General features: G+C 39.7%; 2 protein-coding genes across 4 annotated transcripts in view; one reads left to right on the top strand and one right to left on the bottom strand.

Annotated features, from left to right (window-relative positions):
* The first annotated feature begins 324 nt into the window (after positions 1-324).
* Positions 325-4758, top strand: LOC113530844 (cytochrome c oxidase subunit 4 isoform 2, mitochondrial). Of its 2 annotated transcripts, none has more exons than XM_026921201.3 (5): positions 325-462; positions 1679-1778; positions 1988-2149; positions 3729-3860; positions 4126-4758. In XM_026921201.3, the coding sequence occupies exons 1-5, from the start codon at positions 415-417 to the stop codon at positions 4257-4259; spliced, it is 576 nt and encodes a 191-aa protein (XP_026777002.2). In that variant the 5' UTR covers positions 325-414; the 3' UTR covers positions 4260-4758. The 2 variants fall into 2 exon arrangements, with proteins under 2 accessions (XP_026777002.2, XP_026777003.2); XM_026921202.3 differs by lacking the exon at positions 325-462 and adding an exon at positions 538-687.
* bcl2l1 (BCL2 like 1) overlaps positions 4639-18179 on the bottom strand; it is a 26315-nt gene continuing 12774 nt past the window's right edge. For both annotated transcript variants that reach the window (XM_026920983.3, XM_053240716.1), the window contains exon 3: positions 4639-8353. In XM_026920983.3, coding sequence (XP_026776784.1) covers positions 8210-8353 — 144 coding nt within the window. In that variant the 3' untranslated portion in view covers positions 4639-8209. The remainder of the gene's footprint in view (positions 8354-18179) is intronic.

Genomic DNA, 18179 nt, shown 5'->3' with positions numbered 1-18179 from the left:
TTAACTCTTTTAAATGTCCCATTTAAATGATTTAATCTAATAAAGCATTAGATTAAGACTGACTTTTTTTTTTTAATGAAAGCCACCCGATAAATTAAATTAGGTTGTTTTGAATTCGTACTTAGTCACGTGACCAGAGCAATTTAGCAATTAAAGGGTGTATGGTTACCTCTGAAAAGGAAAGGAAGTATAAAGAAAGTGAGTAAATGAAACATTTTTAAACTAGTTTTGAAAAGACAGCACAGGGTTTGTGGCACTCAGCGGGTAAATTCATGCAGTGCACTCAGAGCTGGGATGAAATGGGTTAATTAGACTCTATCACAGTCGAATCAGAAGCTGTCTCCCTTCCACGTTTCTATCAGGCCTGAGTGGTGGCCACTATGTTGCCAGATTGGACTATGTTTACCTTTCAACATGTTATTTTTAATTAATTATATCAGCCTCGGGAAAAGGATATATACAGTAGGTATAACTTGTTGCATTTATAATTGTAGTTGGTTTGATCATGGATTTGTTGGATCACCGTGATTGGACAGAGATTGTGATTTCAATCTGGCAACCCAGTCCGCAGTAGTTTAGGGGCTAGGCTTGCGCTCGAGGGGGATTAGAAGATTAGTCAATTTTTGACTTTGGCTCATTTGTTTGTGGTTTATTTCCATTCCTGTGGTCCAGATTCTCAGGGTATCCGTGAGTACATTCATTTAGATTTCCTCCAAAGAGGATGTTTGTGAAGTGTAGCACTGTTTTAATGCGAAGTTGTGGCGCATATTTCATTTTAATGAAGGCCGCTTTGGTTTGCTATAAAACTTGCATAAAGATGAAGGAAATTAGTGCAGGTTATTTATTAAAATAATGCAGAATAATGATGAAAACATTGTTGTCATTACTGCAAAAAGGCAAAAGTCCATGTTCTAATGGCAGCCGGGGGGAAAGCAAACAAGTGTTCTAGCTGCAGGGTTTGTTTTTGTTTGTTGTTTGTTGTTTTTGTCGATTTCTAGAACGTGCGTTGGGTTTTAGTGTAGTACACTGTGAGTGTTGCATGCTCTTTCTTTCATAATACCATGAGAAGGGGGGAAAAAACTATAATTTGGTTTATATAATACATTTGCCACCAGATGCATGTCCTTTAGTATATCAGGAAAATGAATTCTTTGAGATCTGTAGATATCCGACATGTTGTCTTGGTTAATGGAGTAAGAGCGAGCTGTTTATTCTTGTGCACAGCTTGCACTTGAACTAATGCCAGATTCGCCCATTTTGGTTGGGTCTTGTGGCGCAGGCATGTGTGTGTCCACTAAAAGCAATCGCTTTTACGTCTCTTTTCTTTCTTTACTTGTCCAAGGCACATAGTTTGCCGTCCTCAGATGAACCCATGCTGAAAAGACAAAAAGTGATCCTAACACTGAACAGTGTCCAGCTAGGCGATTAAGTAGTTTTGTGTACTAACATGGTGTCTTCACATCCACATGCTGCAGTGACACACAGGCCAGGCTGATGTTCAGAAAAAAAAAAAAAGAACTGTTATTCATCTTTTCACTTCTTGCAACCTAAAATTGAAGGTTAATGCTGTGATCCATAAATGAAATCCAGACTGAAGGAGATTGCATTTGGATTAGATTAAGTAAATCCTTTTGAAGATGATTAAATTATGTGTGTATGTTCATCCTTTGTGTCTCAGATGCTGTGCCTGACTGCAGGACGACTGGGAACGCTGTTGTCCAGAAGGGCAGTGGCAGCTCTCAGCACGGCTAGTACCAGGATGGCCAGCCATGGCCACGGTAATGGTTATATTACACTATATGCTTTGTGCTAGCTGTACTGATCAAGCAGTTTATGTAGCTGTAAAGTGGCTAGTGTTGGTTATTTATCCAGTAGGTGATGCTCTTGTCTTAGGGTGCAGTAAAAGCAACTCTGATGCCTTCAGATTTGCAAGTTATTCTTTTACTCGGTTGCACTGATCATGTTTTCCTCCATTCTGACTCAAAAGTGTCACAGCAGGCTGACATGTCTCTGCCCATGTACTGGGATCGTCGGGACTCCCCGCTACCAGACAGACCTTACAACAATTCCCTTACTGCTACTGAGGAGAGTCTGAAACAGAAGGAGAAAGGACCATGGAACAACCTTTCGAAGGAGGAGAAAATTGCCTGTTTGTATTTGATCCTGATTATAATGTCCATTTCTCTGAATCACAGCTGTGCCAATATTCAGTATAACCGCACTCTTGTCCATGCACTATCAAGATATATACACCGATCAGCCATAACATTATGACCACTGATGGGTGAAGTGAATAATATTGATTATCTCGTTACAATAGCACCTGTCAAGGGTTGAGATATATTAGGCAGCAAGTGACCAGTCGGTTCTCGAAGTTGATGTGTTGGAAACAGGAAAAATGGGCAAGGGTAAGCATTAGAGAGACTTTGACAACGGCCTAATTGTGATGGCTAGATGACTGGGTCAGAGCATCTTTAAAACGTCAGGCCTTGTGGGGTGTTCCCATTATGCAGTGGTTAGTACATACCAAAAGTGGTCCAAGGAAGGACAACTTGTGAACTAGTGACAGGGTCATGGGCGCCCAAGGCTCACTGATTCACGTGGGGAGTGAAGTCTAGTCCGTCTGGTCTGATCCCACAGAAGAGCTATTATAGCACAAATTGCTGAAAAGTTAAAGCTGGCTATGATAGAAAGGTGTCAGAACACACAGTGCATCGCAGCTTGCTGTGTATGGGGCTGTATAGCCACAGACCTGTCAGAGTGCTCATGCTGACCCCTGTCCGCTGCCAAAAGTGCCTACAATAGACAGGTGAGCATCAGAACTGGACCACAGAGCAATAGAAGAAGGTGGCCTGGTCCGATAAATCACGTTTTCTTTCACATCATGTGGAAGGCCGAGTGCGTGTGCATTGTTTACCTGGGGAAGAGATGGCACCAGGATGCACTATGGGAAGAACGCAAGCTGGCGGAGGCAGTGTGATGCTCTGGGCAATGTTCTGCTGGGAAACTTTGGGTCCTGGCATTCATGTGGATGCTATTTTGACACATACCACCTACCTAAACATTGTTGCAGACCAGATACACCCCTTCATGGCAACAGTATTGCCTAATGGAAGTGACCTCTTTCAGCAGGATAATGCGCCCTGCCACGCTGTAAAAATTGTTCAGAAATGGTTCGAGGAACATGACAAAGAGTTCAAGGTGTTGACTTGGCCTCCAAATTCCCCAGATCTCAATCCAATCGAGCATCTGTGGGGTATGCTGGCCATCAAGTCCAATCCATGGAGGCCCCACCTCACAACTTACAGGACTTAAAGGATCTGCTGTTAACGTCTTTGTAGTAGATACCACAGCACACCTTCAGGGATCTAGTGGATGGGTCAGGGCTGTTTTGGCAGCAAAAGGGGGACCAACACAATATTAGGCAGGTGGTCATAGTGTTATGGCTGATCAGTGTGTATATATAATGTATACAAAATATATATGAGATAGATGGAGATATATTTATTCTTAATATAACATTGCATTTTATTCCTAGGAATTTCTAGGGGTGCCAATAATTGATGTGGTTTTGTTAAATATTTGATTTTCTTTCTATTTTCTTAGTAATATTTACTTTAAAGGGTTAGATTTCTCTCATTTTCTATGTGTGAATAAGCTGCCAATAATTCATTTATTTGTACTCCCACATTATTCAATCATCAGCCAGTTTTTGTTTTGTGCCTCAGTGTACAGGATTATGTTTAAAGACACGTATGCAGAGATGAAGAAGCCCTCCAGTGAGTGGAAGACTGTGCTGGGTGGAATCTTCTTTTTTATCGGTTTCACTGGTCTGGTGGTGCTCTGGCAGCGCATCTATGGTAAGGAGAACCAATCATGTCTTGAGTTTCAGTGAACTAAAAAAAAACCAAAAGCATTAATATTGGCATATTTGGGTTTGTTTGCACTTTTTGATGCTTAAATATAGAACAGAATTAATATTGTTACTTATCTATAGGTAGTGTGAGAGAAATTTATAAATAATGACAGAAATAGGACATTTGTAGACCATTTCAAAATTGAGTATTGAGCTAATGCTGAGTTGTTGTTTTTTTTTTTTTTTTTTTTCCCCTCTTCCTATATCAGTCTATCCTCATCCTCCTCGTACGTTTGATGAAGAGTGGGAGGCTAAGCAGGTGAAGAGGATGTTGGACATGCGAGTGAACCCAGTGCAGGGCTTCTCTGCTAAGTGGGACTATGAGAAGGGCCAGTGGAAATAAGTTCACTTCCACCTTCATCTGTTAAAACCATGGTGACTGTCCCCAACCATCCAAAATGAAGTGATTAAAATAATCAGAAGTTAAATAAAATGTGATGAGTATTCTTACAATGAGTGGAAATGATGCCAGAAGCCTGCCACTATTCTTCTGCCACTAATTGTCTGAGAGTAGTGTGGAATAAACCATTTGGTATGGAATAAATCATGACTTGAGTCTCTCTAAATCATGACATGGTCTCATCCTAACATGTATTCACTTTAGAATAATCTTGTTTTCATATCATCTCTCCCCACTATAGCCCGAAAGACACCTCTGTGCACACGCACATGCACACACACACAAACATTCAAATCTTTAATGACCACAAGCACAGATCTGGTCCTTTTTGCGATTGGTCTTTATTCACTTTTGATGATAGACATTAAAAAATTTCTAAGACATAAAACATTCAATTTGGGAGATGGTGGTGTTTAAATAAACCAAAAGCTTTAAAAAAATAGTTTCTTTTTTGTCTTCTTATTTTCAGGTGAACTCGACTAAGTACAAACACAATGAGTAACAAAACACCTCAAAGAAATAATGGAGTTTAAGGCCATAGGAAAGAACACTATGTGTTATCATAAATATTTTCAAGACATCCAAGAGGCTTTAAATATTTTAGCTATGCTAATATGCTACTCTAAATGTAATTTAAGTTACCTAGTTTACATAGTGTCCTGCCAAGGTCATTTCACTCTGCTAAGCTGTTCTTATACACTATCGCCACAGAACACTCAGTCTTTCTCATCTGGTAAACACACACACACACACACACACACACACACACGCGTACACACAGAGCATGCAAGCAGCGACTTTATATGGAATGCATTCTGATAAATCAGTGTCTACAGAGCAGCTGTAATATACATTTTTGGGCAGGTGAAGATCCCAGATCAATGCCATGTGTTATGTCTTTTCAGCATGTAGCTTGGCATTGGTCAGCTGGGTTTGAAGTAAAATGTACCTCTTAATTTGTTACTCTTGACTGAGAGTGTGAGTATATGATACATATTAATCCTATTAATTTATTTAGATATGCAAAAAAAAAACTTTGTAGATGAGTGGATTTCTATTTTTGCTAGTCAAATTCTTTTCAATGGCGAATCCCCAGTGAGCAAGCAGTTCACTAGATGTGGTATGAAAAGAGAATTGATTTTATACCCTATATAGTGAACCTATATAGAAAGTAGGAGACTGTTTGGGATTCAGCCTGAGAGATTTTATCTTGTGTTCCTAAAACCTTTTGCGATTCTGTTCAGGTGACAAAGTGAATCACCATTATCGATATCAGACAGAAAACATGTTTGACTTTTTGAATAAAATGCATTTTGAAGCCAGGTATGTTTGCTTCCGGTCACTGTAAGGTGCAGAGCAGCAGGTGGCCTCACTGAGTGATGAGCAGCTTCAGCCGCCGTGACAGCGAAAGCAACTAACTTACAATTAAACACAGCAGTAAAGACGTAGAGATGGCAGATGAGAGCGAGACATTGGGAGAGATGGTCTGTTAGGCCCAAAGGCCATTAAAGCATTCACAACTTAAATGAAAAGACATAATTTATAATTCTAAAACGTGTCACATCCCAATCATTTTAACACTCCAAAAGTTTGTCTCTGAAGTGGCTACGGCGCATTCTACAATAATGCATATATGGTGTATTCTATTGACATACTACTTAGTAGGCTTGTATGCAGTTTCGGATGTAGCCATTGACATGGAACAGATGCTGAATGGCAACTTGCATTCTCAGGCTCCGCAGTAGGAATTTTGAGCCCCCTGACTGGTTAATCCAGACAGTTTACTTTCCCAGGGCACCTCCTTGAAAATGGTCCTTACCTATGGAATGAGAAATGCACCACTACGATCTGAATTTAAAATGTATTAATTTGAATTTGTAAGTGATGTTTTGTAGTTTGATTACATGTACACAAGGTTTCAAACCCCGCACAAATAGTAACTCATGCTCAGGATTGAGCATGGGCACCCCCAACCCACCCGCACACACACCCTGCCCCACACACGCGCACACACACGCCCACACACCCACATACACACACCCCCACCAAACACACACGCACACACACGCACGCACGCACGCACGCACACACACACGCACTCGTGCACACACGCACTCACGCGCACACATTTTGAATTGCATTGGAAATGGATTGTGGCCCCACCAAATTTATTTGAATTTTCTACATCAATTCACTTTAGAATAATCGATAAAATTATAAAACTGAATTTGAAGCCTTGCACACAAATTCATGCCATGGAACATAATTTCAATTTGATGTAATTCAACTTCAAAATATTTTCATTTTCCAAATAATTTAAAATAAAGGCATAGAAATTCAGATTTGTACATTTTCAATTGAGATTGGAGTGGCACATTTCTCATTCCACACACACCTTTGACCCCTTTACAGCACCTTCGTGCACCGTAGATGGTTGAGCTGTTAGGATTTCAAGCAGATCTGGGGAAAATGCTAGAAAGCGATGTGAAACATTCATTCATTTTTAAACAGCAAAATAAAATTATGTTTGCTGTAAATAAACAAGGACGTACACTTACAATAGAAGCACCCACCCACTCACTAACACTCACAGCAAAATAGCATTTCGAGAATTACCATAAATCACTGGCTGTTAAGTTAATTATAACTAAAGCAAGCTAGACTGAACTAAGCATCTCATCTACAACCTGCTCTGATGGTGTTCTCAACTTTTAAAGCCAAGTAGGACATAAACCACCACCAAATTCACACAAGACACAGTGGACTCTTGTCGAGATGTGTTTTAATCTAAGTTTAGTCTAAACGTTACGCGTTTATGATGCAGTGTGGCAACAAGAACAGAGACAGGAGGGCCAGCTCTAGCTCTCATTACAATACTCCCAATGGTGTAAAGTAAGTTACCACAATTTCAACCAATTTAGGTTTAATAATGAAACATTTAAAAAAAAAAAAAAAAAAAAAAAAAAAAAAAAAACACACACAGAAATTTAACTTAGTTGCTCTTTTATCCGAACAGGCTCTCACATATCTCAGAGAGCACTTGGTCATTTAGAAAAATGAATAGCTTTAACAAAGCTTCTGTCCCATACGTAGCATCACACTCAACATTTCAGGGCATTTTTCTGGATGTAAATTAGCCTGAAACTCAACACTAACCTACAGAATTGCCCAGAATTTACTTGCTAAAATGACCAAAGTTAAGCAAATCTTTTTCCCCTCAGTGCCCCTTACTGGGAAAGAGGCCACATTGCGAAGAACTCCCACAGTGGACTCAGAAAGGACTTGAACTGTAGTGCAAGGTTTTGAACATGTTTGCTAGTCCATTCTACAAGCCTCTGAAGGATCAAAAACATGAAGTGAGACTCCACCTAGAACCTGTGAGTAGATACTTCACTTATAAACTCAGTTCTCAAATGAGATCTGTATCATTGCTACTTGCTGTCCTCTTTGAAGATAAAATAATAATGTGTATATTTAAAAAGACTAAAGCAGAAAATAATGATTTTTTTTTGTTTAACAAAGAACAAACAGAAATAAGTGATCCATTTGGACAGTCTCTGACAAGTGATCAATTCTTTAAAATAAAAAAAAAGGTGATTTAAGCAATGCAAGTCTTATGATATTGAGCAATATCACTCTTTTGGGCCAAGTAACAAGTCCCCTTTCACCAGGTTGGGACTGTGTATATGAAGTTTACAGTTGTGCTTGGGCCACTCACACAGTCCACAGTGCACCGCGACAGGAGGAGGGTGTAAACATGACAATTCTTGGCAAAGAAAACAAAACAAGTACAAAACAAAACAAAACAAAAAAACTTTCAGAGGGTAAAAGTTCCTTCATGTATGTCTGAGGTGTATACTGGGTGGAGGCCGATGCTGTGTCTTCAGTAATCTTTACAGCCGCTTCTGAGCGATGAAGGAGCCCACCACCACCCCCGTGAACAGCGTCATCCCTGCCAACAGCCACTTCTTGAAGCTTTCCTGCGACCTTCTGCTCTCTGCTGCTGCGTCTTTCCCGAAGATCTCTGCGAAACGTTCCTGTAAAAAAAAGAGACAGAAAAACACTCACTCCCAGAAAAGGAAAGACTGACACAATCTCAGCAAAGCCCATTAATCTGTTACACCATATTCTCCAGCAAGTGTTGATCACAACCAAAACCACAGTAGCATAGGTGGAAAATTCCAGAAATGGTCACAAATGTTATGTTCCTTCGAGAAAATTCCGACAGCAGTAAACCCACAGGCATACACACCACCCTCCAATCCTACTGTGGATCCTACAGCCAATCACACAACTCCTTTAAGGACCTGCCCATCACAGGCCTCCTTCTGACATGCCCCTTCCTCTAACCAAGCTTGTGTGTGCTAAAAAAAAAAGTACAAACTGTAACCACCAGTGGGCGCATGCCCCTTTACACAGGGTTACAGACCTAACAACTCGCTTTCAGAGCAGAATTCTATAGCAACCAGTTTTATGCAAAGTGCCGAGAGGGGATTTCAGGCTTAATGCTGTAACATGTTTCCAAAGAGAACGGCAAACAAAGTGCAGTGTGCTCTTCGGCTGAGCATGTCAGGAAAAAAAACGTGAATTTATTCCTCGGATAAGCTCATCTGGGCACAATTTGCTGACATTTTCTGTTTCAGCCCTTTCTCCTTACGTGTCCATCATAACTGAGGTGTTTCGATGTTCTGAAAGCTTTGTACTTCATGTACTGTTCTCCTCCCACTGCCTAACAATGAGATCAGGTATATGCCAAATACAGCAAAAATATTTGGAGCACGTAACCCTGATTACACCACAGGCTGTAGTCATGCAGACTGATGTCATCCCCCAGCCTTGCCTTTCACCCCAGATCTTGTGTCTGTCTGTGCTGGTGTAAAGTCAGGGAGAAAAACTGCTGAAGGATTCGACAGAAATGAAAACACAGGTCTGTATGTCCCTCTATCACAGAACACGAAACCCTGTATGATGAAATATGCTGAATACAATTGTCCTTTATATAAATGAATTACTGCATCCTTGTGCTTAAAATAAAGGCTTTAAACATTTACTACACTTTGTAAGAATAGTTTTAATGCAGTTTTTTTAACCTGTACTCAAATTTTACCCCAAAAAGGCAACGATGTACTTCTTCCAGCTAGGACCAATTTTTTTTTTTTCCTGTGGATGAACTATAATATAGGCTTGATCTCAGAGCTCCTGAAACACAGTTATGTTATACCCTTTGTAGACAACATGTGTGTGTGTGTGTGTGTGTGTGTGTGTGTGTGTGTGTGACAGCCTGAAAAGCCCTTCACACTGTGAAATACTGGCATCTTCAACTATATATAGTTCTGAAAACTACAGACTTTCCTGAACCGGATGTAAATGTAGCTATCCAACATCCTGATCAAAGCCTGACTGATTTACTAAAGCCGTTTTATTCACTCAGGAAGTTTTGACAATGGATGTCAGGGACACATTAGCAGTCATATACCCAAAAAAAAAAAAAAATTGGAATGTGGCCATACATGTCTCTGAATGTCTCTGAACATGGTTTATCAGCTCACAGGACACATTTAGTCCTATTCACACCCATACTTAACACTGTCCACTTGTGACAGGATCACTGAAATGGAGGTTAATGTTTTCTGGCTATGCTGAATCACTGATTAATAATTATATCACAGCGCAGCTGAAATCTCGAATCTGATTGGTCAGAACGTGTGTATTATTTTTGTATAACAGCAAAGTCCAGATAGTAATGCCGACTGTAACAAGAACAATAGGTTAATATTAACGCCATTTTTCTAATATTATTGTTATTATAATAATTATTATTCTAATGTTATTGTTTCTATAGTAACAGCACATACACAGGGACTTGTACAGCAGACGCTCCACATAATCTAGGACTAAAAAATAAATGGATTTTAAAAACATGTTGTTTAACAAAATGGTTAATGTGGTGACGTTTTTGTTAGGAGATGTTAATCTAACATTTATGGAGGGAGGCGTGGTTGTAAGTCATGGTGCTTTGTAAAGTGTGATGTGGCCTGATGTGAGGCGTAGTTACTTTTACTACACTGATTATTTTCTAATAAAAGCTGATCCCAAAGTGTTTTATTCCTCTTATACCACAGCAATTTGCCAAAAATTATATTTCATTTTTATTAATTAAATAATGTCATACTTTTTATTGTTTATAGTTATGTTTTGTTTTGCGACTGTTCCACAACATTAGTTAGTTCCTGTTATCACTTGTGTTACAACAGCTATAAACAGTCATTTGTACACCATCCTTTCTTGAAATGAATAAGAAAAAAAGACAGCTTGTCTTGTTCCCGAGAAACCACAAAGCCCTTTGTGTTCCCACAGTGGAAACCTGAAACTTACAGCTTTACCTCTGTTACAAAGCTCTGACACTGGAGACTCTTTCTAGTTTTGACAGAAAATTTCACCATATCAACAATTACACGTGTTTCTTAACCTGTTTATGTGGAGGGTCCACCATACGAGTCTATGTGTAAGCTGTTACCATAGAAACAACACCATATTAGAATGAGTTCATCAATAAACCTCGAACTGTCAGAACTGCTGTTATAGAAAATCTGTCCATGTCTTATAGTCAGTCAGTACCGAGAATTCAAGAGTGCTGTGATGTAAAATTATTTTGACAGATGAAACATATACTAGATGCCCCCAAATCCTTTACCATAAATGGACACAAAATGAATAAGAGACCATTATAAGCCATGGTTTGTGATGCAGATGCGCTGAGTATCAGACCCACTTAGCAGCAAGGTACAAGGTGTACACACATGTGCACATCCAAGAGCAGAGACAGAGAGAGCATTGTGTAGCACTTCTGGGAGAGGGTGGCTGAAGTGGAGCACTTTAAATCCTGTCGCATTTGCAGCAGCGGTGTCAAAAATAGACTGTACACAAAATGAGGAGAGCGTGCCAGCAAGACAAAGGGAGAAAACAGTGAAGGAGGAAAGGAAAAGTGCGACAGTGTGATCAAAGCTGCTGAAAAGGTGATCAAAGGGTTCTGCTGGGTAGAGAGCTGGATGATATGTCTTTAAGAATTAAGTAAAGAGAGAATCAGAAAGATAGAGAATTTCTTAGGAAATTAATGAGAAAGGGAGTGGTGGGTGAGCACACATGGGTGGTGGCAGCTGATAACGTTTGAGCTAGAGTTAAGAGTGGTGCGACAGTGCAATAGTGTGACCTCATGACTCCAGACCTGCAGCTGAGAAGCACGTCAACCTCACAAACATACTGTCAATACAGCCAAGCTGTAAAAAAATATATATATATCCATCTCACACGCACTGCCGTCATGCATATCAAGGGGCTCAGCTTGCAATAACAAGCATACCTGAAGCTGCCTGACATTCCTGCAGGCAGACCTGCGCTGAAAGCAAATCCTAAGCTGTGCTTTACAGAGCCACTACTCAGTGAAGCCATGAAAACACAGACCCACACACTAAACACAAGAGGAAGAGGATGTTAAAGATACTGACGAAGATCACGCCACATGACTCCTCAGTATCAGCTGCTTCAGAAAGAATGCAAATATTGACTGAAGTGAAGCAAGGCCTACGGTACACCGCCTCGCGCACACCCATGGGCTAGCACATTTTACATACATAAAAGGTGAACTGGTATGTAGGGAATGTGTGAGAAAAGCAGGCAGGAGAGCAAACAATGGCATGTGACTCGCCTTGCAACACCATAACGCCATTGCTCTAGTGCTGACATTTTTCAGTCTTTGCAGTGAGTCATCTGAGACACTCAGCTAAACGATTCAAAAAGATTCATTCACCGAATCATTTCGATGCATGCTTTGCCTAAATTTGCGCTCTAATTATGAGGAAAAACAGCTTGAAAATAGCTGATTGTAAGTCTGTGTTTAGAAGAATTATTTTTCACACCCAGCCCAACCCAGACTATTACTGCAAGCACTGAAATAGCTGAAATTTCCAGCTCTGACCGAATGAGCCCAAAATCATCCATCGAATAAGACAACAACACATTTTGGCTGTGATGGAAAAGTCTACTTACTTAAACACCGACTCTCCAAACTGAAGAGAGGTGAATCTCAACAGAAAGGATTCACTGATTCAACAGAACCAAAAGCAGATTCACAAATAACAGATGTTTTAAAAACACTGTCAGATAAAACATAATGTAAACCTACGTAAAATAAATGTCTGAGAATCATGAAACCCGAATGATAGGAACAACTTCAACAGCGGTGATTCATTCTGATTCATTAACCTTAATGAATCATTAGAAAAGGCCGAATCATTCACAGACAACACATATCTACATGGAGGCAGAACGATAGAGTCATTTCTTAAATATAATCTCAATCCAGATTTAATCTCGTAAATGTAAGATCGATCACAGTTTTAACATGTGTGTGACTACAACAAGCAATAATTCTGACACGTTTCCCTGTATGGAGAAAATAACAGAAAACCTGATCTCAAAATTCTTAATAATGAAAGTCTAAGGGCAGATATTGGGGCAGTCAATTAACATGAATATAAAACTTCAACTTGTAGAACGTTTTTAGTAATTCTTTAGTTAAATGTATTTGTACATCAAGTTCCAAATAAGTATAAAAGTTTCAGGGGAAAGTATTAGTGTTTTTGTGTTACTAACGTAGGTGTATGCATCTGATCTCTCATGGATACCACAAAACATCAGGGAAAGGGGAAATATCCAAAATAAATTTAACTGTATTACTCATGTTTTGGAAACTTGAATAAGACTACACAAAAACAGTTTTGGTAAGACTTTCTCTCATATCTGTCTTATCCCATGACCTTTATTGTTGGAGTGTAACTGTTGTAGTTTTGCATTGTTCTGTGTATAATGGAGTATTTTAAACACTTACTGACTGCCCGATAACTGCCCTTGGGCTTATATTAAGTAAGTTTTGCGTAAACAGGTTTTCGGTTCTTTTCTCAGTACAAGGCAATGTGGCGAAATTTTTGTCTGACACAATCACATATACACTCCAGATATGGCAGGTTATAGATAATGTTGAACAACACTGGAGTGTTCTCTTTGGAGAAGATTACATAAAACAGTACACACTGTATGTGACAGGCAACATGAACAGCAAAAAGAGAAGATGCTTGCAGCTCACTAAACCATAAAGTGCTCTTAGAAATTCCACATCTGCAGCACACCTCTGTAACGGATATAAACACATAGCTTGGTTTCTTTCCGTTTGCTAATCATGTTCAGTATTACTCAGACTGGTCATGTCTCCCAGTCATGTCTGCCAGTTGACTGAATCCTGCTCCATACAGCCAGGTAGTGAACATGCCCAAACATGCCTCCATCAATACCATCAAGCATGCACAACATCAGCAGAGTACATTTACAACACTATCCTTCTCTGACAAACACCACAGGCAGGTCCTTATCAACCCTGAACACCTACAGGTTACAGTATTACAGTACTATATGAGCAGTGACAGTGGGTGGACAACCACACCTGCACACACAAACCTCATCTGCCAGGCGCATGAACTATCCCAAAACACCCAAAGGATGGGTGGGTTTAGTAGACGTGTCCACTGGGATTGCTGCTGCTAGGCAGCGGTGTCTGCACACGTCTCTCCAGAGCATGAAAATGGGCTCAGACGGAGCCTGGGTGAAAAATCACAAAGGCGTCATTTACACCTTACACTGTACATTATCAGTGTATATTTTTTTAATCAACAGGATGTGATCATGAGGCCATAACATTTGACATTACAAAAAAACAGATGTAAACATGTCATAAATGCAATCTGTGCAGCGTATGCATGAGTTTGGCATTAGAGACAAAGGTCACACCCGTAGGATATACTGTCATTAAATCATTAAGTGGGGGAAAAAAAAAAAAAAAAAAAAAAAACAAGGGGAAATGGTAGACAGTTCTTATCATTATTTATGTTGTAGAATTAAAATAATCTCAGTCAATCCAATCCCTGACTGCCTTCCCACATTCTTCCTAGCTATCTTATTTGCATAGAAAAATAGGATCACACAAGTGTACACAATGGAAATGATGAAAACGCGTCCACATGCCAGGTGTAAATACAAGTCTTTTTGTTAGCCAGATGATATCCAGACAGGCAAGCTGTAAAGAAGCCACAGAGGGACAGAGGATTTCTCTCTAAATTAAAAAATACTCGCTTCTAAACCTGGAATATTCCCTTTAACCCTTTAAAGGTGGATTTGCGTGATCTAGTGACCCAGGAGGGGCCGAAACGAAGCCTTAAGATGCTTTGTGAATACACAGTACAATGGAAGCAAAGGTATGCAGGGGAGATCTCTTCCTGTAAGAGGAAAGAATGGAGAATAGAAAGCTAAAGTTGGCAAGAGGATGGGAGGGGGATATCGCTGGTACATTGCCAACGTTAGAGCAGAGGTGTTGAGAGGAGTGTACACGCTGTGACAGTGTATGTGTATGAGTCACTGATGTCCTGAGTGTTTCAAGAATGAGTGAGCAGGGAGGAGTAATGATGCAGCAAGACTGATACTGACGGAAACTAATTACTGATATATGCGTGTGTGTTTGTGTGTGTGTGTGTGTGTGTGTGTGTGTGTGTGTGTGTGTTTGTGTTCAGAGTAAGCCAGGAGTCAAACAACCTAGGTTTCTCCACTATTGCAGTACAGTAACCCCTTGACCTCTTCCGCCCATTTTTGACTTCTTTCCCCACTGGTCCTGACTTGAAACAAATCTCCTTTTCATACACACACACACACACACACACACACTCACAGTATCAAGTATTCTGGTGTGGCTCAGGCAAGTCATTATACCAAAATAGAAGCCATTGTCTGTCATCAGTCTAGGAGAGGATGTATACTTGACATGGGCACAGCAAGACCTAAGGTTCAACCTGTTGGATATTCCTTTAAGATTTATGAAATATTTATGGATAATTTATAAATTTGTTAGCTAGTTCACTAGGCAAGGAAAAGCTCTGGTTTTGGTTGCCTGGAAACTGATGAGGCTAAAAGGCGGTGGCTAACATAATGGCTGACTAGTTCGTTATTTAAGTGCATTAATACAGACTAAAGGAAACAAACAAAGTTTATGATCATTATCCACTTCTAACAGTTTCTAATGTAACATACTGTGTTTTAGACAAAAATGTCTAGCAAACTGTTGGCTAGTGTTTCAGCTATGAGCTGAGGTGTTATGTCCACACATTGCCCCTAACAGATGTCATGAGTCTTACTAACGTTTTTATTTTCTGATGACCACAGGTTACTGCGTATTGTGCTATAGTTTCGTCAGCGTTTCCACAGGTTCAATAAAGACTGATTAATTAGTGTCATCCGTGACCACTAATTAATGCACCTAGTACTCTGTGTGTGCAGCAGGTGGTGGGATTCGAAAGCATGGGCTCTAGTTACACCATCACGGTGCGTCACGCAACATGATACGCATTACGTTTAAACATACTGCACATACCAACTGGAAACTTTTGTTTTACGAAAGTCAATAAGGACTAGGGACTTCTTCTTTTTCTGGCTGTTAAGTCTACTGATAAATAAAAAAAAAACCTGACATCTGCTTGTCTCAGGCACCCAGGCTACTGATTTGTCCATCCCTGAGCCATTAACTCGATTACTGAAATCTGAGAAACACAGAACAGCATCGCTGTCCCTGAATGTAGCTCAGTTCTATTTCAAATTCATCATGTTTTATTGGATAAGCTTAGCGGAAACAAGCAGAGCTCTGTTCCACTTGTTCCCCTGAACCGGCCCCCCGAACAGAACAATCAGTGCTGGCAGGAAGGGCAGAACTTCCTGACACTCGCTGGAATGCTGCTTGTCAAAGTTTTTCTTTTGGGGGGAGGTGGGGAAAATCAGCTGATCTGAACCAAAAGAGCTGCTTGAAAGAAGGCATGACCTCAGAGCATACACAGGAAAGCAATTCCTGGATTTGTTCGAGTATTCTCGCTCAGTACATATGACGTCACTTTCACAGAATCGTTTTAACACCAAGGCACAGCAGCTTATGTGAGGCAAAGTAGACGTGGCTTCAACGGTCACAGAACAGGATATGTGACAAGATAGGGCTGGATGAGAATTACAGGGCACTTTCAAGATAGAACAGGACGTGAATAGACGTTTGTCCATTTCATCGATCAAAGAACATCGGTCAATAACGTAGCCTGTGTTTACCAGAGTTACATCATCTTCAATAGTGCTGGTCATCATCTTTATCCCCCACAGGTCAGTGACACCAGCATGACTCAGATCATCACCGATGGGTCACCAGACTTCCAGAGAAGTGAAGGTGGTTACCACATATACCAGCCACTTTAGCAAAAAAGCAGTTTCTGAAATCATATCCTGTTTCATAAGCAGCCTCGTATCTCAGTGACATCAGTTCAAACCTGACACATCTCGGTCTTCTTTAAGAAGCAGAAGTGTGTGCAGTTCAGCTTTGTGTACAAAGCATATTATGAGGCAATTCCCCAATGGTACAACGTCTTCTTGCGCACCAAGACAACACACACCTAGATAACAGGGTAGTCTGTTCAAAAATAAATCCTGCTACACAGAGTATATGGACTATTAACCAATCACGAAAATAAAAGAACTAAATGTTTGCTATTATAACGATTTTTCCAAAAGAATTTAAAAGAAATGGTACTATGACTTTGATAGTAGAGTGATATGTGATAGCAATATCTTATTATCATCTTCGTGGTTTTTAGCTGACTGTTAACTGAGGAGATTGTTCTTATCTTTATTAATGTTGGGAATATTGTTCGTATTACACCTCTAACGTCTACACGACTCCAGCGTCAGCAGTATAGTCGTGCCAATAAACCTATCTTGAATTGAAGTGATAGAGAGAGCAAGGCATCTGACAATCTCTCTAAGCGTGAAAGCAATATTAAGGAGAGGAAAATGTTGAGAGGCTTATCTCCCATCACTGTGCTACACAGCACACATCCCTTCCACTATTTTAGGTCATATCTCTAGAGCTTCGTCTAAAGGAGGGTTCCTTTCTGTTACTATGGCAATGTGTGTGTGTCAGGCTGTGTGTGTGAGCAGTATGTTATGTAGAAGTTAAAGAGGAGATTAATGATGTAGAATAGTGGGACTCAGACACTAAACTGTTCTCCATCTTATTACGGAGATGCCCCCTTCAGCTCTCATACTGTCAAGTAAATCGCAGAAAGAAGACACACACACACACACACACACACACACACACACACACACACACACACACACACACACAAGCACTTCAATTTAAAGCCAACCTGAAATATATGCACTCATACACATATATATATCTACATAATAATGGTAAAAATTATGATTAATTTTAACATTATTAAATTCTGTAATAGAATTTGACTAAAATTAATTGTATGAATATACCTAGACCTGTCACAAATATTAATCACCTAAACGCAGTTACTTAAGCATCATGATTAGTGCTTATTTTTTAATATATGGATTTAGTCTGTCAAGTAGAACACATCAGCTCACAAAATATTCATGTAATCATATAATCAAGATGTTGTGCCATAACATTTTAATACAATAAAAGACTTTATCTAGAAACTATTTGTAACTTTGTCATGTAACTAATCATAAAACCATAATAAATTGTTCATTTTTTATATTTTTTGGTTGTTTTGTTCATTTCCAGCTTTATGTGTGTTATGCCTTTTTTGTTTTTTTTCCTCCCCGCAGTGGAAAAAGGACTATAGCTACATGATTTGCTTGTAAATGCTTCATGTGAATAATAAAGCTATATAATTTGCTTGTAAATGTACTTAACATTTATAAATGGCTGCTATGCAAAAGGTGCATATGGATAATTACACTAATATATTA

This window comes from Pangasianodon hypophthalmus, chromosome 16 (genome assembly GCF_027358585.1).
Source record: "Pangasianodon hypophthalmus isolate fPanHyp1 chromosome 16, fPanHyp1.pri, whole genome shotgun sequence".
In the NCBI taxonomy this organism is placed as follows: Eukaryota; Metazoa; Chordata; class Actinopteri; order Siluriformes; family Pangasiidae; genus Pangasianodon; species Pangasianodon hypophthalmus.
This window is presented reverse-complemented; position numbering and strand designations above follow the sequence as displayed.